The 20,606-nt window shown below is 51.0% G+C and overlaps 3 protein-coding genes and 1 long non-coding RNA gene across 5 annotated transcripts in view; 3 read left to right on the forward strand and 1 right to left on the reverse strand.

The window, feature by feature from the left end:
* The window catches only part of RANBP3 (RAN binding protein 3), a 48,842-nt gene extending 40,619 nt beyond the window's left edge, over positions 1-8,223 (forward strand). For both annotated transcript variants that reach the window (XM_055708084.1, XM_055708085.1), the window contains 4 exons: positions 440-560; positions 1,197-1,339; positions 3,471-3,651; positions 4,564-8,223. In XM_055708084.1, coding sequence (XP_055564059.1) covers positions 440-560; positions 1,197-1,339; positions 3,471-3,651; positions 4,564-4,607 — 489 coding nt within the window. In that variant the 3' untranslated portion in view covers positions 4,608-8,223. The remainder of the gene's footprint in view (positions 1-439; positions 561-1,196; positions 1,340-3,470; positions 3,652-4,563) is intronic.
* A 457-nt stretch (positions 8,224-8,680) lies between these two features.
* On the reverse strand, positions 8,681-10,430 carry LOC129735914 (uncharacterized). Its single transcript, XR_008731895.1, has 2 exons — positions 10,350-10,430; positions 8,681-9,031 (listed from the first exon to the last, which is right to left on the reverse strand). It is a non-coding gene; the product is annotated as an uncharacterized LOC129735914 (long non-coding RNA).
* A 107-nt stretch (positions 10,431-10,537) lies between these two features.
* Positions 10,538-13,889, forward strand: NDUFA11 (NADH:ubiquinone oxidoreductase subunit A11). Its single transcript, XM_055709855.1, has 4 exons — positions 10,538-10,694; positions 10,785-10,877; positions 12,675-12,797; positions 13,690-13,889. Exons 1-4 carry the CDS (start codon positions 10,613-10,615, stop codon positions 13,800-13,802), a joined length of 411 nt encoding a protein of 136 aa, XP_055565830.1. The 5' UTR covers positions 10,538-10,612; the 3' UTR covers positions 13,803-13,889.
* Positions 13,890-16,472: 2,583 nt separating this feature from the next.
* On the forward strand, positions 16,473-20,219 carry KLHL33 (kelch like family member 33). The gene is made up of 4 exons (XM_014284248.3): positions 16,473-17,004; positions 17,259-18,192; positions 18,599-18,769; positions 19,355-20,219. The coding sequence occupies exons 1-4, from the start codon at positions 16,482-16,484 to the stop codon at positions 19,929-19,931; spliced, it is 2,205 nt and encodes a 734-aa protein (XP_014139723.3). The 5' UTR covers positions 16,473-16,481; the 3' UTR covers positions 19,932-20,219.
* The last annotated feature ends 387 nt before the right edge of the window (positions 20,220-20,606 follow it).

Consider the following 20,606-nt stretch of genomic DNA (forward strand, 5'->3'; position numbering starts at 1 on the left):
CTTAATACAGGAAGAACTTTGCTTTGGTTTTGTTGTGCTGGGTCTTCCCAACAACCAATATGACCTTTAGTGCACCTAAGACTTCTTGTACAAGAACTGACTGATCTAATAGATGACTCTTAACCATTTTCTTATCATAATAAATTTAGACACTTCCACAGAAGAAAATCTTACCTGAAAATTATTCTGGTTGTTTGAACTTGAACAGAGGTATTCTTTAAGAATATATACTCCTGTTAATAAAACCTTATGAAACCAGACAGCATATTCTGAGGGATTTATTGCAAAAGAGAGGACAACTGCTTTGGTTTGCACAGCTATAAACAGTTTAAAATTCCAGTGTGAAATCTGATTTTTTGTTTTAACTGGCTGTAGTGACTAAAGATGTATATTATTACTTCAACCAACCACTGTACTACAGAGGCGTTCTCTCTTACAGATTCAGTGCAAGCTCTTTGTATTTGATAAAAACTCTCAGTCTTGGGTGGAAAGAGGTCGAGGACTTCTCAGACTCAATGATATGGCCTCAACAGATGATGGAACATTACAGTCTCGGCTGGGTAAGAGGAACCAGGGGAAATGAGGTACTGGATGACAGTCGGTGCTATTTTCATAGGATGATTCCATGACACACAGCTGCATCCACTTTAGGTTGTGTCTTAGCTACAGCAACTCAGAAGTAGTTTGGACCCTTTCTCTTGCTTCAGTTTATGGCCCTTTCCTTCAAAGAGTATCTTTTCATATCCTCCTATTGGAGCAAATGTTGCAGTTACTTTTTTCCCTGTGAAAGCAAGCTGTATTTAGCAACTGAGTATTTGACTAGAAATTTATGGTCATGTTCTTCAGATCTGGGCGCTTTGGGACAGGGTGCTTGTGGCGGGGGAGGTCTCTCTGAATAGTGCACAATTGTCCAGACTGGCAGGAATGTGCATTAGCCAGAGATTATCAGCTCAGATCCAACCACTGGACTTTGATGTATTAACATATAAGACTTTGGAGTAAATACCTTGAGACATGACTGATAATCTTTAAATAGCCTACATTCTTCTGATTAACAGTTGTAACAAGATTCCTGTTGTAAGGGCTTTCCCTTAATATTCTTTGTGAAGAGACTTAGCTTTTTATTCTGTGAATGGTTATCTTGGCTGTTTTGAGCTTGCTGTTTCTACCTAACTGATCTTGTATGTTGGCTTTAGTGATGAGGACTCAGGGGAGTCTCAGGTTAATCTTAAATACCAAGCTCTGGGCTCAGATGCAGATCGATAAAGCCAGTGAGAAGAGTATCCGGATCACTGCCATGGATACAGAGGACCAGGGAGTTAAAGTTTTTCTTATATCAGTGAGTACCGTTTTTTGTTTACATCTTGACCTTCCTACGAAAACTGGTGCTTCCTTATGTTGTAGTGGATGTAATGCTCAGTAGTGCCAAGTGACAACGGGCACACACTGAAACACAGAAAGTTCTGGCTGAATATGAGGAAGAACTTCTGTGCTCTGAGGGTGACAGAGCACTGGAACAGGCTGCCTGGAGAGGTGGCGGAGTCTCCTTCTCTGGGGATATGCAAAACCCGCCTGGCTGTGACTGTGCAGCCTGCTCGAGGAGAGCCTGCTTTAGCACCAGCTTGGATTAGTTGATCTCCAGAGGCACTTCCAACCTTGACCGTGCTGTGATTCTGCTTCCCGTTCTTCCTTGCATCCTACCTCCTTACCCTGACCCTCTCCCCAGAGTCAAGGGGCTTGGCAGACTTTGCTTGTCTTAAAAGCCTTACTAGTTGTGAAGAAATTCCACGTAAAAGCTGCCCAAGGTTGTCCAAAGAGTAGTCCACAGAGTAATGATATCTGTTCTGTGCCTACTGAGACTATAACTGTAGTGTAAGATTAATGCAAATCATTTTTTGCTATAAAGGGAAACAGGAATTTCATAAATCTCTAATAGCTTAACCAAAATTAAATCTACCAGAACTTGTAGTGCAGAAAGCTGTCATTGCCTGTGTGCGGTGTGGGTGGATGTATAGATGCTCGCTGGAAGTGAAACTAAATCTGTCAAGAGCATTGTGTTAACAATGAAGGGTAACACATTTTAACTTTGATTTTCTTTTAATACAGTATTCCAAGCAGTAGCAGGACAGTGAAAGTGATACCTATGATTGCTAAATGGGGAAACTGTGATTCCAATTAGAATTAATGAAACACTGGGGGGGTCATGATACAGTGGGCAGGAAAGAAAGGTCATTCCCTAATGTCTGCTGGGAGCACTTAAGGGTTTTGAGAGGTCTGAATTGCATTCATTTGACTTACACTGATTCTACTCAAGGAGTTGCTAAAGAAATAAATAAATGTTCTTATGGATCAGAAGCTAAAAGAATAGCAACAAATGGTCAGATGCCCCTCTGACGTTAGGTTTGTAGGACTAGGATCCGGATTCCCAGAGTGGGACTTAATGATACCAAATAACCATTGATTAGAAAAAGCTGTGAAATTAATGGGGAACTCTTTTTCTCAGTACTTTTTTCCTAGATTTGAAAAGTTTGAGTTAATCTGTCATCAGGTTGTTCACTAGTGATTTTAGTACTGATGGAAAGTATCTTGTATGGAATAACTTATTCACTGCAGCTCGCTGCAGGGGGATTTTGCGGATGTAGAGGTGACTGATGGGGAGGATGGAAACAGTTTTTTATGCAAGAATCTGAGAAGTGCAGTTGTTACCTTACAGTTAACTTGGGCTCATGGTAATAGTAGTTAGTCTGACTTAATTGATGTAGTGAAGACAGTTTCATATTATTCAAAGGGAATTAAATACTTGGTTTGACAGGCCTAAAATCTGATTTTGAATTTGAAGGCATGAAATGGCCACTAACCTTTGAGAGTAACAAAGATAGATTCTTGGGCGGGTTGTCACAAATGCCTCCTTCTGAAACAGCTGACCATTGTAAGAGAGAGTGTTTAAAAAATAAATCAGTAGAAGGCTTGGAATCATCACCTGCCTGACTGCATGCCCAGTCAGTTTTCTGATTATACCCTAAGTTGAAATTTTATGTTGGTGCATCATGAAACATCCAAGTGACTTGGTTGTGATTAACCAATATGTGAAGTTGAGTGATGAACCTGGAAAAATCTGTGCAAGACCAACTTTCTTTTTAGCGTGAGCTTTTGGGAGGTGCCAGGAAAGCTGTGTGACTCTGAGTGAAGAAGGTTATTTAAAATCTGCCTGTACTGGTCACGTTAGCCAGAGAATGTTGGTGCTGAGCAGAGGAATATTCTCTCTCCGTCGGAGTTCAGGATATCTAAGATCTTGCTGTGTACACCACAGCCCATTCTGACCTAGTTTGAAAAACCCTGTGTGAGAAAACTGGAAAGCAGATCGTGAAATCTGGCATGACTGGTGTGTATTACATAAGTGGTGGTTTATTCTGTTATAATTTTGCACCTTTTTCTTGTTTCTGAATATTAAAAAAAAAAACAACCCACAGGCAAGCTCTAAAGATACAGGGCAGCTGTATGCTGCGTTACACCATCGGATCTTGGCCTTGCGGAGTAGAGTGGAACAAGAGCAAGAAGTCAAGAATGTAGCACCTGAGCCAGAGGTAACGCAATCAAATGAGGAAGACAGTGATGATGATGTCATTGCACCTTCAGGATCAGTTGGAAGTGGTAAGCAAGACAAGTTTCCTGTTTTCCATACGTTTTCTCTGTTCTTTAAGGCAGGCTGTCCTCTCTGTAAGTGTACATCAGAGATGTACATCTGGCCTCTTGCTGCTCGCAGGTGTGTGGAGTAAAACTCGTTACACAAATTGTCTCTTTGAATGCAGCTACTTCTTGCTGCTTCTCCAAGTGGTAAAAAAGCCCCTGCGCTGCTTCCTTCTGAGTTACATGTCACAGTTCAGCAGAGGTTATCTGTGTTTTAATTGGTTCTAGTTTTGTTTATAGGATTTTTAAGGGGGTTGTGGGTTTCGTTTTGTTGCCTCGGCCACGCTGGCTTGCATATAAAACCTGAGATGACTGTCGTGGGCTGCTGTCAGCAGGCAGGATCCAGACTGACTCTGGAGTTGGAGTGCTACTGAGGGCAGAAGGCTTACGAAGGGGCAGGGAAAGAGTGTAATTAGTTTAATTATACATAAGGAGATGTAACTTAAGAAAAGCACTAGGTTTCAGTTTGAGGAAGGCTTCCTTCTGTACTCCCAGCTTGGGATTCATCTGTGCTTTGCTTTCCTAGAGCGCAGAACATCCAGCCTTTGACAGGGACTGGTTCTACATCCTGGTTTGCTGCAGGGAGAAAGAAATGAGGATGAACAAAAGCAGCAGGTGGATTGAAGAGGCTGGAAACTGAGCTTTTGGGCTCGGGGATGCTACTGGGATCCCCAGATCAGTCAATGGCATAGAATTCTGCAGCAGACAGCTTAAATCTGGAGAAGGAGGACACAAAGCAGGGGGAGGGGGAACTCTCCTGTTCTCATCTGTCATTGAAATCCTAAATCTGATGCTTCTCTAGGCTTCTCGGGTAGGGTCTCTTGTAAGGCAAGAAACAAAATGTATTATGACAAAGACCTACTTTGTTTGTTTCAGGTCCTAATGATGAAGGTGATGGGCAGAATGTTGGCAGCACATAGCAGATGTGAGCCGATCTGCTTGCAAGGCTGCTATGAACACCATCTTGCAGGCATCTCTGGATACCCCAGGCCAGCTATTATTTCAGGCAGTGTTGAAGGCTCCAGGACTTAAGAACTGTGCATCCCTGTTCTGTTTGTTTGGTTTTTTGGTCTGGATCAGTAGATTCCACACAAAAAAAGCAGACTTGGAAACTACCTGAATGTGGTTTGGGATGTGAAAGCTCATCATATTGATGAGCCAAAAAAAAAAAAAAGAAAACCAAACATTTCCCCTCTTCCTTGTAATTGAAATGGCACATTACAGCTTGTCACAGCTTTTCATTGGGACCTTTTGACTGTTTCTTCAGTAGTTCATGTCTTGCAGGCCTCCGAGATAGAACTTTCCGACACGGTTCCAACTCGAATTCTGCTTTCGTAAACCCTCCTCCCCCCTTATGAGTCTCTGCCACCTGCAGGGAAGCCGTGTCCTCACCAGTTCCTACGCTCACTGATGGCCCTTTGGGGTTCATTCTTTTTTTTTTTTGGACTGCAGATCGGGCAGATTATGTTTTTACCTTTTAATCCCAACGTAGGTTGTAGACACCGTTGTTCCCTGTCTAGTGGGTTTGTAAACAGAGAAACAAAACATTGTGGTTCACCAGAAAAGCTTTTTTTTTTAATGCGGTAATAAGAGACTTTAAAGTCCACAGGACGTTTTGCTAACTTTTTCTTTCTTCCCATTTCATTATTATTATTTGGGGATTTATATTGTGGTGATACTTTTTTATTTTAGTTTTTCAATAAGATGCTCTTGTGTGTTGAAAAAGTGAAACTATTGTTTTGTACTGTTCTTTTCTGTTACTATTTAAGGGAGAGCTAAGCCACTATATATAATAGATGTTGCATACAATTTTTCTTAGAAAATTATGTTTCTGTGGCTACAATGAAGTGTAGGAGGCATGCAGGTTACACCTTCAGAAAAGTTGATGAGGAAACAGCTGTTAGCCCTTGGAAGAATAAAATAGGCTCATGTAATGAGCTTTGTCAGCCATTAAAATCTGTATAATAAAGCAGCTCTCATTTAATGGCTTGATTCAACAAGCCATTTAAGCACTTGCCTGACTTAACTACATGTGAATAATCTTACTGAAGTCAATGCAACTATTCATGCTTAAAGTTGAGTACATTAAATATCTCGCTGAATTAACGGCCTTAAATAGAAAATTAACTTCTAACCCTTCCTATCCCTGTTCTGTTTCCTGAAGTCTTGCAGCATGAAGAAAAAGGTAACATTGCCAGCTTTGAATAGTTTGGGCTGAAGGATATTGTATTCTGTTCCACCAAAATAAAAGCAAGAATGTGTTTTCCTGTGTGTAATTCTGAAGTACTCCTACTGTAACCGTAACTCACTTTTTGCTTTGGATGTTTTCTAACAATTTTGGCCTTCTGTGTGAAAATTTAGGCTCATTTTGTTGTGAAAACATATGGTATATTGTTGTCCAGGAAAGCTGGAATTTGGTAGTCACTAAGACCAGTGACCAGGTCACCTTCCCTATAAATTCCCCAAAATGTTCTACTTTATAAATAGTTTACTGAGAGATTATTTCTTACCTTGCTTGCTCTTTCTCCTGTAGGTTAAGGAGATCTAAAATGCACCATTTAAAAGAAAATTAAAGGGGAAGAATTTAATGTAGCATGAATTGAAAATGAAAAGCCAGGTTGTAGCACAAAAGCAACTTGGAAATTACTCAAATAGCAAAACGGTCCTTATTGCCTCTATTATAATGAAACCCGGTTTTCTTCACCAGGAATCAAGAACATGTTTTTACCTGTTAATTGCTGTTAATCATTGTTGGGGGCTGAAGCTGTTGGGGCAGGGGGGTGCTTTGCTTTTCCCCGTAGCCTGTTGAAGGAACAGCTCTGATTCCTTTTTCAGGGAGTGAAAAGGGCTAATGATTAGCTGTGCCAGTGCAATTGTGATTTCTCTGGATTGTCTGCTCATGCCTTTCTGCATTTTGGGTTGGTTTTTTTTTCCTTCCTTACAGTTACGGGGTGTTTTAACCATGCACAAACCTATTGATGCACCCCTTCTCACTAACAGAAGCATGTGTCTTAACACCCACCTGCGCAACTGTTTCTGCATCACAAGGTCTGGGGAACTTCTGTGTGTTCAGATAAGTCATCTGCATTTTGGATCTTGGATCTTCTTACACCGAGATACTCAGATGTAAACTACTCTCTTCAAACAGCCTTGCAGTGTAACGCTGCTTGTTGTCAGCAGAAAGAAAATGAATGTGTCGTGGCCAGCAGAGCCTACTTGTGGAGAAACGGGTGTTACCTCCTGGTCCCAAACCCTGTGGGCTCCCCGCAGGGTCTCACTTTGAGGTGCTTTGCCTAAAATGAAATTGATGCTGTGTGCATGAAGATCCAGAAAAACGGAGTAAGCGTGCTTGCTTTGGGGTTTAGTGGTGGTGTGGAGTCACCTACTGCATTCTGAAAAAAAAAAATAATAAATCAGGCAACTATTTACTGATACAAAAAAATTATTTCAGCCAGAATTGCATATATGTTTGTAGTGAAGAGGGCAATACTGCTGTGAACCACCCCCAGGACTGGGCACAGATTGAGTTCAAGCCCTGCCCAGCAAGACGTTATTAGGGCAGAGCAAAACTTATTTCACTCTCTGCTTTAAACCTTAGTCAACTAGTGACAGGTAAAACCAGATAATGCCCATGTGTTTTGAAAGATTTGTGTAAGACTGCCCTATGGGAGCGTATGTGGGAACCACATTGAAACTTTTATCAGAAAACAAGCAAAGAAAAAATGCCCCGAGCCCTGCGCTGGGCTGTTAGAAGCGAGGTTGATGATAACCAGGTTTGCTGCCTTACAACAATCTTCCCCTTGTATCATCCTCCTGCTACATCTTTGCTTTTAGGCCTGTTAGTGTGTGGATGTTGTTACCAATTCCTGTACATCTTGTTCTGGCTGCTGACTGATGGCACAGCCTTTCAAATTTTCTAGGAAAAAAAAAAAAGACTGAAGAGCGTAACAAAGTTGAGCATGCCTGAACAGGAAAATGTTGCAAGAACAGTGGTGTTAGTAAAACCAGAAGTAAACCTCTTATCCGTAAAAATTTCAAATAACGTTACACGCACAGGAAATGCAAACATTAAGGTAAGGCAATGTGTAGTCACAACATCTTTCTGTGGTCCAGTTCCCAATGTATGATATGCAACTTAAGGAGACAGGGCAGGGAAAGATCTAAATAAACTAGTCCTCAGCAGTCCTCCACTGAAACCGGGCAGGGCAGGTGTCCAGACTGTTAGAAGCCTGCAGGAATTAAAAAAACCTCTCTGTAATGACTGTCCCCCCTGTTCCCAGTCACTGAGGTATCGATTCCATTGCTTCGGTGTTGCTGCCATAAATGACTGTTCCTGATGCGTCCCATTCTGCAGTTTGACTGGCCTCTTGTTCTCCCAGTGAGTGTAGAAAATGGTTTATTTCCTTTCTAGAAACATGTTACATATTTGAAAGTCTACCATGTTTCCCCATAATCTTCTCTAGTTTTAGGAATTCCAATTATGATAATTGCCATAATTTGTCATGCAAGATTTCATTAAACTGACTTTTCACTGTGTGCTTTTCTCCCCTTGTTCTTTGGTCTTTCTGTGCACTGACTTAACTGACTCCGGAGTTTGGTTTATGTGGGTAGCAGCTAAATTCAGACAGCGTTATAAAGGTATTTTAAAATAAACAATTTTTATTTTAAAATAAAATAAAAGGTCATTTTCTGCAAAGATTTGCACAGAGCAACATTGGTGCTCAGAGAATTGGTGAACTAAAAGTCAATCTTAATTCTTGGCTGCTGGTTTACGGTGCAGGTGCCTTGCAAAGCTGTGCTCGAAGATCATTTGTGTCTCATTTGAAGATAGTAATCTGAGTTCCCTTTTGATTGCCTCCTTCCGAGGGCTTAAAGATAAGAAAGGTGATTTTTGGCATCGGGAGCGCTGGTAACTGTGTTGCTGGGGGTGGGCAGTGAGTGGCTTTTCCAGGGGTGTCTGTGGATGGAGTTGGGGTGCGTTTTAAGCGTTCCCAGTGTTCTGCTGGCTTGCCTTGGCTTCTCACGAAACGTGGGAAGAGCCAACAGTAATGCTGTAGGTGATGTCCTCCTGGGCAAGAGACCGGCGGGTATTGGCCAGGCTGGGGAACTTCCTGCTGGTAACTGCTGAGCAGCCCCCAAGGCTCTGCACTAATTGTGCGCGTGGGAAATGCTCATTGTATTGACCGCTGATGGCTCCGGCTTGCAGACACGGTAAAATCCCTTTTCTGGTGGGGTCAGGTCAGCGGGTAGGTCTGGGATAAAGCCATACAGAAACCTCTGGAAGGGGGGAGGAGGGGGAGATGTTCTGAATGTGACTTGCTGCTGGGTGGTTCTGTCCTCTGTTCTAAAAGGGGTTCAGAGGTGAAGGAAATGGTTATTTGCAGCTTGTAAGATGCATGCTTGTAAGTCACGATTACGGGACCTGATACTCCCTGTGTCAGCTAACTGGGATTACGGTACATATGTAATTACGGTTAGATAATAAAATATTTGGAGTCAAGATAATTGGGATTATGATAATTGAGGAGATCATGATAAAGTATTTGGAGCCAATATATTTGGAATTATGATAAGTAATTATATATGATAAATAGTTATGGTTAGATAACAATAAAATATTTTGAGTCAATATATTTGGGCTTATAATTATTGATGATGAAATATTTGGAGTCCATATTTGGGATTCTCATAGATAAATTATGTGATAAATACTTATGTTGGATTACAATAGATAATTATATTGATAACAATGAAATATTTGGAGTCAATATCTTTGGGATTATGATAGATAACTAATTTTGATTAGATAATGATAAAATATTTGGAGTCAATATATTTGGGTGCTGGAGGGTGACAGGGCCCTGCACCTGCCGCCTAGAACGGAGGGCCCGTGCGTGCCTCGTGCTTGTGTGCAGTTCAGTTTGCAGCTGTAAGAACAGCCACCTTCTGGGGGTGCAGGGGGAGCAGCACTCTTGCTGGATGCAAGGGCCAGGATTATTCCCTTGTTATACGCCCCCTGCACCGGGCAGGGACCAGGGGCCTGGCTGGGGGGTGTTTGTAAGTGCTGGTAACAAACAGCTGTTTCTTGGGGTAACCTGGGGCAAGTAGCTAGCTCCTTCCAGCTGCTTTGAGATCCTGTCCAGAAAAGAGGTGCTGGGGGGACCCTGGCTTAATTGAGAAATGCACAAATTAAGTATTTAGTAAGTTCAGTGTACAGGGGAATGAGAAATAGACAGGGGTGAGAAAGCTTGAGCTGAGCATCACTCGCTTTATGGACTTTGTTGGGCTCCAGGAGTCACCTCGGTGGGGTGAGCTGGGCTGGAGGGAGGGCACAGGGGGAGTGCAGGGGGGTTGTTCAGCGTTCTTAGTCACAAACTGAAAGTAACTGGAAAAACAACGACGGATGTTACTATATAAGGGCAGTAGAGCTGGGGTCAAAGCATCTGGGTTATTTCAGAAGGGGAAAAAAATGAATGATGCAAGTGTAACAGGCCACGGAGACAGCTGGGGCCATGGCTGGCCTTGGAAGTGCACCGCAAATCATCCCAGTGCTACTTCGTTATAATTATAGCCCCTAAAAGCAAAAAAAAAAAAAAACCCACACCCAAAACACACCAAAAACCCAAACGAACACATGAAAAAACTGCAAAAAAAACACTAACCCCGCCGCCGCAGGCAGCACGGATGCGGCCGGGGCCCGCAGCCTGCCCGGCCGTGCGGCACCGGGGCTCAGGCACGGGGAGTGCCGGCGCCCGCCGCGCCCGCTGCTCCGGGACCCACCCCCAGCTCGGCGCGGCGCCTTCACCCGGCCCCTGCCGGCGGCCCCGCCCCTCGTCCCGGCCCCGCCCCGGGGGCGGTGCTGAGCGGGCGGGGCGGCCCCGGGCTCTCGCGAGAGCTGTGCGCGCGGCCGTGCCCTTGCGGCGCCATGGCGGGGTACTGGGACGGGCCCGAGGGCGAGGAGTGCCCGCGCCGCGCCTGGCTCACCACACGCGTGGGCGCCGCCGCCGGTGAGCCCCGGGGGACCGGGGGGGGGGGGTGGGGGCGGCGGCGGAGGGCGGCAGCGGGGCCGCGCTGATTGACGCCGTCCTGTGTTGCAGGCCTGCTGGGCTCGGCCTACCGCATCATCCTGCAGCAGCCCAGCTCCGCCCTGGCCGCCTTGCAGATGGCAGCGGGGGACACCGCCACCATGGGTAAGGGGCTGGCCTGCCCCCCCCCCGGGCCGCCTCCGCGGGGCTTCCCCCACCGGGCCTGGTGTCCACGAGCACGGGCCGTCGGGCCTGGCCTCCCCCCCTCCCTGTCGCAGCACTGTCCCAACTCGCCGGCTGCAACAAGGCTTTTCCCCCCCATCCCAGGTTAACTCCAACAAGCAGATCCCACGCCTTGCCCCAGCACAGCCACCAGCCCCCACGAGGTTTCAAAGGTTCATCTCCTGCCCGCGCTGTTTCTCCATCCCCTTCAGGCCAGCCCACCCTGCTTCTTGCCTCTGCTGCGTCTGGATTCTTCCTTCTCCCGGCTCCTTTGCCAGCCGGCCTCTCCTCATCCCAGCCCCCTGCTTCTCCCAGGGCCTCTCCTACATCCAAGGCACTCTCTCTGCTCCCTCTGCTTCTTCCAGGCCTCTCTTCATCCAGTGCTCCTCTTCATTCAGTCCATCCCTTCCATACCCCTTAGAGCTATTTAACTACTCAGCAGGAACCAGCCACAGCTGCACATTATCCCCGTCAGCCAGCCCACCGCTGTATATTATCAATGTTAATTAACCTGCCTTCATTCCTCTATAATTCTTCTACAATCAATTAGGATTTCAATAAATCCCGTAATCGTAAACCAGCATGCTGCGTCCTCTTCCCAATTCCCACACCTGAAGAAGGGCTGTCCTGCCCAGTGTTAAGGGGCCAGACCTGGTGGCCTGAAGCCATGTCTTTTGCCTACAGACTCCTTGGCCCAAAGCAGAGAAGGCAGGGAAGCTGAAATGCCATCCTTGGTCTGTGGGTTTTGGTTCTTCAGTGCTTTTTTCAGTTGATTTTAGGATCAGCATAATTGCATTTTCTGCTGAAAAACTGCATAGGTTTCTAATGAGCTTGTGGTTTACGAGTTTACCATACAGATGGACAATTTTTATTCGGGACATTTCTGTTGTTCCCCAGAAAGATGAGCTGAAGTCTGCAGATGGGTCCTTCATGACCAGGAACTTGTATTACAAACATAAAAAGATTTTTTTGTGTGTTTGCTTGACACCGCTGTTTGCAGAAGTTTGCAGTTAGATAGATGTAGGGTCTGATGGGGTGAGGTGTGTAATTCAGCGGGCAAGACAATGCTGCTTCTGTGGTTTCCTAGTTCAGTTCAAAATTCTTAATTTCAGAATCGGTTTTAGAAAATAATTTACAAACTCAATCCATTTTTCTAACTATCCCAAAATCATTGCAAGCCCCAGGCAGGCAGAGGAGTAAAGTGCCAGCACAAAGTGACCTTAAAGAGAGCAGAGTTGTCCGTTTCTCTGCCTGATCCCTGGGAGGCTGGATTGGAGCTGTGTTTCAGGGAAACACCCCCCCTCCCCCCCTTCTCTTACCCCCTGGCTGCCTGGGGGCTGCCCCACTGCCCCGTCTGGAAGGGAACCGAGCTGGATGCAGTGGGGTTTGTCCATAGCCATTCGCACACCCTGCCTGGTGTGCTGGCCCGCAGCAGGTCCTGGGGATCCAGCCAACGGCTGAGCTGCGCCTGCTGGTGCAGGACCCGCACAGCACCGGGGTGGGTGCCTGGCTGGACCAGAGAAGGTGCCAGAAGGAACCGGGATGGGGCTTGCATAATGCCGAATCTCACTGCAGTGGCTAGGATGTGATGCTCCTGGGTGGTCAAAAGCAGATCTTGCTTCATTTTCCTCTTTTTCCCCAGAGGAACTGTTGTACAGCACGGTGCATCTCAAAAATGTGCTTTGTTCATCCTCAGTTCCTTGAGGGGTTTTATTTTGGTTTTTTACCTCTTGTTTACAGCCACACTAGGAGCTGTGTTTGGCGTAACTACCTGCCTCAGTGCCCAAATCCGAGAGGAACCGGAGGATCCCTTGAACTATTTCATAGGCGGCTGTGCAACAGGAGCCGTCTTGGGTGCCAGAGGTAAATGTGGACAGTGCCCGCAATGAAACAAGCCCTCTCTGGTGTTAGAAACCTTTCTGTTAGGGGAAAAACACTACAGAATCTTGACGTCAGGCTTATTTGGTAAAGATTCATCTCAGCATCAGATTTCCGTCGCGTTCCGGTTTCATTGATGCTGCGTTGTACAGGTCCGCTGGCATAAACAGCGCCCAGCAGGGCACCAGGGAGAGCCCCAAGCCGAGCTGCAGAATGAAACCAGAGCTGACCCAGTACTGCCAGTTACAGCTTACCAGTTATAACTTGAAATTGCAGGGTATGAAAAAAAAAAGGTCATTGTGGAAATCCAAGTTTTCTTGGCAACAAATGTGACTTGCTTTACACGGGAAATACAATCTAACGTCTGCCGTGTGAATTCTGCACGTGCTCTGAGGGACAAGCTGGATCGTGCTGCAGTTGCTCCTATGGCACCTTGTCCAGCTAGATTAGCTCCTGCAGATATTTACCCAGCTCTGTTTTCTTTAGGCATTCAGACTCAGTGTTCAAGATGTGAGGGATTTATTTAAGTTATGATTGTGGTGAAATAGAGTTTGTTTTAAATTTACCTAGGGTTTTTTTTGATTTCCTAGAATTTGAAGCAGCGATGGTTATTTTTGTGACTGAGATAAGCAATTCCAGATTGCCTATGTAAGGAGATAGGGTGGTGGATTGTAGAAACTGATATTTCAAATTACAATCTAAAAGCATGAGAAAGCTTATTTAAAAAAAAAATAATAATACCACTTTTCTGATTTCTGTTGCCAAATAATGGTCAAGGGACTGAGTAGCTCATGGAAAAATTGCAGGATCTGTCGAGGTCTGCTGCACAGTCCCTGTGGCCTAATAGATCTTCTATGGTTTGTTGTGGTTTTTCCAGCTCACAGTTACTTGACTGGTACCACTGCGTGTTTGGGGTTTGGAATTACCGCCGCGCTAATGAAGATAGGCAACAAGGAGGGCTGGCGGCTGACGGGACCTCCCAAGCTGTAAATGTAGCCGTTCCTCCCTGTCAGCTGTCTCTTGAATGCTGTATGTAATAACACATTGTGTAATAAAGATACTGTCAAATCAGCAAAATTTTGATGTCATCCGACCGTTGACAGTGTTGGGGCTGGGATGCAACAGAGGCGGAACAAAGAGGAAGCTCCTGCTGCCATCCCTGTGCACTTTGCCTCTGTGTGTGTTGCACTCGCAAGCTTGAGGGGCGCAGCTGCTGGTTTCAGTCTGGTCTTCTAGCAGTTTCTTGTCGTTTCGAGTGGATTTTTTGCAGGATTTTTTGGCAAGGATTGGGATTGCACCGCGCTGAGCCCAGCGTTAAGTGTTTGGGGTCAAAACTGTAGTTTTGAAGCTTGGCTCTAGGTAAGGATGAGGAGGGCGTGGGGGGAGGTGGGGCAGGAGGGATGGGTTGCCCACAACAAGGTGTTGAGGAGCCTGGAGGCTTTTTCCAATAAGTGTTTAAGGAAGTGTAGAGCCCACAGCTTTGGGGTGAGAAATGGGGAATAGCTGAGGTCGGAAGGGAGCCCGGAACATTCTCCTGCCCCTGGTTGGAGCAGGTTCCTGAGGGCTCTGTCCTGTTGCCGTTTCTGCGTGCAAGCCGAGGCACGTCCAGCAAGGCCACCAAGAAGGTGTAGAGGGTTGAGGCACAGGATGCACGAGGAGAGGTGAGAACCGCATCCTTCAGCCTGGAGGAGGGAAGGTCGAGGGCTGATCAAATGCTGTTTTTTCACAAATTAATGGTTACAGAAAAGGTGGGCTCAGGGGGCACAGTAGAGGAGGAGAAACACCAGGCACAAGTTGCAGAAAGGGATCTAACTAGACAGAAGGAAAAAAACCATCTCAGGATATTTCAGAAGGAAAAAAAAATAGTTGGGGTAGGTAAGCTTAAAAAACGGACTGGGAGAGGCTGTGGAACCATCTTTGGGGACGCAGAATTCAATGAGACACATGGGAATATGGGGGCGCAGGGACGGGACATTTGGGGACGGGGATGTGAGTTAATAGAGACAATAGGGGCACTAGGGGATACGAGGACGTGGGGTAGGGGAACATGGCGGGGTGTGATGGGGGGACACAGGAGATCAGGAAATAGGAGACAAGGAGGTTGGGGGACCCAAGAACAGCAGAGGAGGGGACAGAGTGTGACTTGGGGAAGGGGACACACGTGGTCACAGCCATGGCAGGCTGCGCTGCTCCCTGGTGTGTGCTCTCTGTGGGCAGCTGGGGGTCCCGGGGAGGCGCAGGATGGTCCTGGGGGTGCTTGGGGCTGTGCCAAGGGGCTGGTGTCCCCACGTGCTCCCTGGGGCCGGGGGACCCCCGGCTCTTCAGTGGGGCTGGGCTCCAGGAGCACAGCACCCGGGTGGCGGTGGAGGTGTCACCCACCGCGGGGCTGAGGGAGCAGGGGGGCTGTTTCTCTCCCACCTAAGGGCTTTGGAGGGGGCCACGCATCACCCTGTGCTCTGGAGGTGAGCAAGGTTTGGGGTGGGGGGTGTCTGGTGGCCCAGAGCCCCCCAGCAGGACCTGCTCAGGGTAGCCTGGGGGTTACAGCCCTGCCTGTACCTTTCTGCTGTCTGAGACGGGGAAAAAATTCCTGTCCTCTGCTGCCTGTCCTCAGGGAGCCCCGGTGTCCCCGTGTCCCTGCTGCCCCGTCCCCAGCCTCGGACCTCCCTCCGCCCGGGCCTCTCCCAGCTCCTGGCCGAGGCCACGTGTCCCATCTGGGCTATAATTACCCAGACACATTCCTGGGGGGTCACAGGAGCTTCCCGGAGCAGCGGCAGGCGGTAAGGGGGGACAAGCGCATGGCAGGGCACGGCAGGGCACGCCACGCAGCACTGCAGGACACGGCACGCGGCAAGCGCCACGCTGGGCTGCAGAGCGCGCAGCCTGGGCCAGGGCACGCGGCACCGTGCACACACGGTGCGCCACGTACCGGGCACCACTGGTGACAGGGCGGGGGGGTGGCAGCACCCCGGTGTGCCACGGCGCCAGGGTCAGCGCACCCCGGCAGTAAGTGGTGCAAGAGGGAGCGCAACGTGCGACGTCGCACGTAACTTGCAAGTGCAAAGCACTGTGACATGTGATGGGCACCGTGACACGCAACGGGCACCGTGACACACAACAGGCAGCGGGACACGCAACGGGCAGCGGGACACACAACGGGCAACGTGCAGCAGATGCTGACACGTGCCGAATGGGGGGGGTCAGTCAGCTTTGCCGAGGAGCTGTGCCGGGGCTGGTGGCTTTGCTGCTGTTGGAGCACCAGGAATTGTCGATGGGGCGATGCCTGGGGAAGGGCTTGGTGGCCTCTGCTGCAGAATGGAGGGTTTGACTGTGGGTGGTGGCCTGAGCTATGGGGCTGGGGGGCAGCAGCATTGGCTGGGGGGCAGCAGCTTCCTCCTGCGGGTCCAGCAGTGGGGCAGACGAGGGCCATCAGCCTCAGCGACGGCGCAGTGACGTGGCCCCTTGGTCTCGCCTACGGGGCTGCGCTTTGCCAAGGGGCAGCGACTTCAGTTATGGGGCAGTAGCGGAGCCCGGTGGCCTCAGCTGTGGGGTGGAGGCTTTGGCGATGGCTCCAGCGGCCTTTGCCATGGGGCAGTGCCAGCAGTGGGACCCCGTGCCCCCCGCCGGCACTGCTGCCCTGACCCCCCTGCTCCCTGCGTTCCCACAGGGAAGATGTGGGTCGCGGAGGGGCCGGCCCCAGCCCGGTGGAGCCTGCGGGACGGTGGCCATGCTGGACACTTCCTGGCCACGGCCGACCACTTCCGCGCTGCGGGACAGCTGGTGGACGTGGCCGTGGGCCCGGAGGGCGACGTGGCCCATGCCGTGGTCCTGGCCTCCATCAGCTCCTTCTTCCTCCGCTTCCTGGAGGGCAGGACCAGGGAGCTGCGCCAGGGCCCCCTGCCCCGTGTCCCCCTGCCCGCTGGGGCCACGCTGTGGGGCTGGCGGGCTGTGCTGGCCTTTGCCTACGGGGGGACTGTGCCCCATGGCCGGGAGAAGGAGGTGGAGGAGGCCGCCCAGGCCCTGGGGGCTCCCCGGGTGGTGGCCGCCTGCGCCCCACGGCTGGAGCGTGACCCCCAGGACAGGGGTCCCGAGCCACTGGAGGAGCAGTGGGAGACACTAAGAGCCATGGAGCACCTGCACGCCAGCGGCTTGGGCTGTGACCTCCAGCTCCGGGCAGGGGACGAGGTCATCCCAGGTGAGACGGGGGTGGGGGTCTCCCGGGAAGGGCTGAGGAGGGGGACAGGGTGCGCTGGGACAGTTGGGTCCCCTGGTGGTGCTCCCGGGGGCTGAGGTCCAGGTGGGGCTGAGGAGCTCGAGGTGCTCATGGGGCTGGTCCCCTCGGGAGAGCGGGGGCCTTGGTGGCAGGGGGGTGGGCAAGGGCACCCCAGGGGACTGCACAGTGCAAAGGGGACCCCGCTGCCCCCCACCGATCTTCCTCCTTTCCCCTAGTTCAGCGCCTGGCCCTGAGCTGCTCCTGTGACTTCTTCCGCGGCCTCTTCACTTGCCCCATGCGAGAGGCCACCCACGACCCCGCCGCCCCGCTGGCCACCGGGCTGTCCCCGGCCGAGCTGCGCCTCCTCCTCTCCTTCGCCTACACAGGGGCGGTGGCGGGGCCGTGGCCCGTGGTCCTGGAGGCGGCCGAGACCTCCCTGCGCTACCAGGCCTGGGGGCTCCTCACCCTCTGCCTGGATGTTTTCACCCGTGGGCTGACCCCTGAAACTGGCCTGGACGTGCTGGCCTTCGCTGTGGCTTACGGTCTGTCCCAGGTGGGCCGCGTAGCAGAGGACTACATCTTGGCCACCTTCCCCAGCGTGGTGGCCACGCCGGCCTTCCTGGATCTTCCTGCACAACTTCTCATCCGCCTCCTCCGCTCTGACGGCCTCAATGTCCTCCACGAACTGGAGGCTTTGGAAGCAGCATCGCGGTGGCTTATGGCCAACGGAGGTGGCCAAGAGGATCTAGCCAAGGAGGTCCTGTCATCTGTGCGCTTCGCCCTCATGTCCGGCCGGGAGCTGAAGAAGGTCCCCTCCGTGACCGCAGGGGTAGCTGACCCAAAGGTCCTCCGCGAGCTCATGGTAGCAAGTTTGGCCCCCATGGCCCAGCTGCCGTGCCGGGTGCGTTCCTTGCAAGAGGTGCTGGTGGTCTGTGGTGGAGACATGCTGACAACCAACCTGGCTGCCCGAAAGCCCAGCAGACACCTCTGGTTTGCCCACCGCTACCTCAGTGCTGTGGGGCTGGTGAAGCAGGTGGAGTGGCGGGCACTGGGACACTTTCCTGATGGCCCACGCTTCCGCCATGCCGTAGCTGTGGTGGGCAATGCCCTCTACGTTCTGGGTGGAAAGCACTACTACGGGGTCCGTGACACCTTGGCCAGCGTCTACAGGTGAGGGTTGCAGAGGACCTGGAGGTTCCATGCAGCACCAGGACACTGTGGGGTCGGAGGTGCTGGTGGAGCTGGAGCTGCTCCATGGACTCGAGGCATTGCAGTTGTGACCCCAGGGCATTCTGGGGTTGGGTGGGTGGTGGATGGGGAGGTGTCCCCCTTCTCTGCGATGTTGTAGGCCTTTGGAGGGTAGGGTGGGGGGCTTCCATCTGGAGATGCCCCAGGGCACCGTGGGTTTGCTGTTGCCCAGGAGAAGGGGCTATTCCCATGCAAAGGGACCATGTGGCTCCAAGGCATGGTGGCACTGGCTGGTTGTAGGTGGGTTGCTGCCCTCAGTGGTGCCAACGCCACCTCATGGCGTTGTAGGTAACAGGTGGCCTCTTGCCCCTTTGCCTCTCCAACCCAGGTATCAGCCCATGGACGGCTCCTGGGAGCGCCTGGCCAGCATGACCTGTGGGAGGTGCTACTTTGCCGCTGGGGCACTTGGGGGTTTCATCTACGCCTTGGGGGGCAGCTCGGGGGAGCTCTACTGCACAGACACGGTGGAGCGCTATGACCTGGCCAACGACACCTGGAGGTGAGACCACTCCACACAGACACCTGCTTCCCTCTGCCCTAGGAGCCCCCTGCATTGGTCAGTGGTGCCCACTGAGTGGTCTTTGGGTCACTGAGCCGCCCATGGACAACGGGCCTGCAGTGGCCTTTGGGAGATGCCTACTGGGTGGTGAGCAACCCTGTCCCTTGGGGGTCATTGGGTGCTGGCCAGTGTTGCTTGTTGGGTGGTGAATGAGTTTTTGGCCAAACGTGTTCCCTACTTGAGGGTCTGATGGCCATCTGCCAATGAGATGAATCACATAAACATCTTCCAGCTGCGTTCATTGGGTGCCCTGTTGGGTGTTGGCCAATGTTGTCTATTGAAGGAGTCCACTGGGGGTTCACCAATGGTGTCTTTTGGGGTCTACAAAGTGTTGAAGAGTGATGCCCCTTGGGCATCCGTTACGCGTGAGCTGGTGCTGCCCACTGAGGTTCATTAGGTGTTGGCCAGCATTGCCTGCTGAGCGGTCATGGAGCCATGGCTCCCTGGGGAACTCCTGGGCAGGCAGTGGCCACGGGGCAGCCCTGCCCAACCTGCCCTTCACTCCCTCCCTCTCTCCTTGCGCAGGAGGTGCCAGCCCCTGCCAATGGCTCTGTGTGGGCACGCGGCATGTGCCCTGGATGGTGCCCTCTACGTGTCGGGGGGCTGTGATGAGGCGTGCCAGTGCCAGGCATCCTTGCTGCGCTACATCCCCGGTGCACCCGCTACTCTCCTGGCCCCCATGAATGGCCAGCGAGCTGGTCACATTATGGAGGAGGCGGGTGGGCAGCTCTACGTGGCTGGGGGGCTGTGCCAGCAGGACGGGCAGACTGGCTACAGCGACCAGCTGGCTTTTGAGGTCTACAGCCCCAAGCTGAACATCTGGGTCCTCCTCAGCCCCCTGCCTCATGCTCATGTAGTGGGGGGTGCAGCTGTGCTAGGGGGGGAACTGCTCGTACTGGGAGGGTACAGTCATGAGACCTACCAGGACACCCACCTGATCCACGCCTACCAGCCGGGCACTCGGCGCTGGATCACCCGGGGCACCTTACCCCATGCTTATACTGACCTCAAAGCCTGTGTCCTCACTGTACCCCCTGCCTTGCGTGGCCCTAGCTGCCTTGAGGACCCTTTGACATCACCTGAAACCCCCAATAATACTTAGGGGGGCTTAAAAGCTCCGCACCCCATACTGGGATCCCCAGGTAGCATCCATGGGCACCTCTATCAGACAAAATCACCCCCAGATCCCTCTCCCAGAATGGGTTCCTCCTGTGGTTTCAGGCAGCGTGCCCACCCCAAGGGTAAATGCCCTAGACTGTAGGGACCCTGTGGGACACAAAGACCCCCCACACCGCAATCCTATGCCTCCAGGAATACTTATTCACCTCCCCTGAGCCCTTACTGGGAGCTGGGGATCCCCCAGTTCCTCTCCACACACACTTCGGCTAAATAAAAGTGGCTCCTGACCTGCCCGTCTGGGTGATGTTTCTGGTGGGGAAACAAGACGTCCAGGTGCTTCTTGCAAGGAGCAGGAGGAGAGCAGGAGACCAACGGGCTGAGTGTCCTGGGTGGGGGGTGGTGGGGACCAGGAGATGGGTGGGGGGCGCTGGGGCTCATGTGTCTCGGGACTGAGAGGCATCTTGGGTGCACAGGGGGTCCTAGAGGTGCCAGGGTTTGGAGGGGTAGATGGCAGGGGAGGTAAGGGGCACCGGGGGGTCCTGGGGGCTTTGGGGGTCCTGGGTGGTTCTGGGAGGGCTGGTCTTCCTCGAGTTGTTTGGAGAGGTGGGAGAATCCGAGGGAGGATTTGCAGGGTGAGGCGGAGGTAATGGGGCTTCTG

Source organism: Falco cherrug, chromosome 4, assembly GCF_023634085.1.
Source record: "Falco cherrug isolate bFalChe1 chromosome 4, bFalChe1.pri, whole genome shotgun sequence".
Lineage (NCBI taxonomy): Eukaryota > Metazoa > Chordata > Aves > Falconiformes > Falconidae > Falco > Falco cherrug.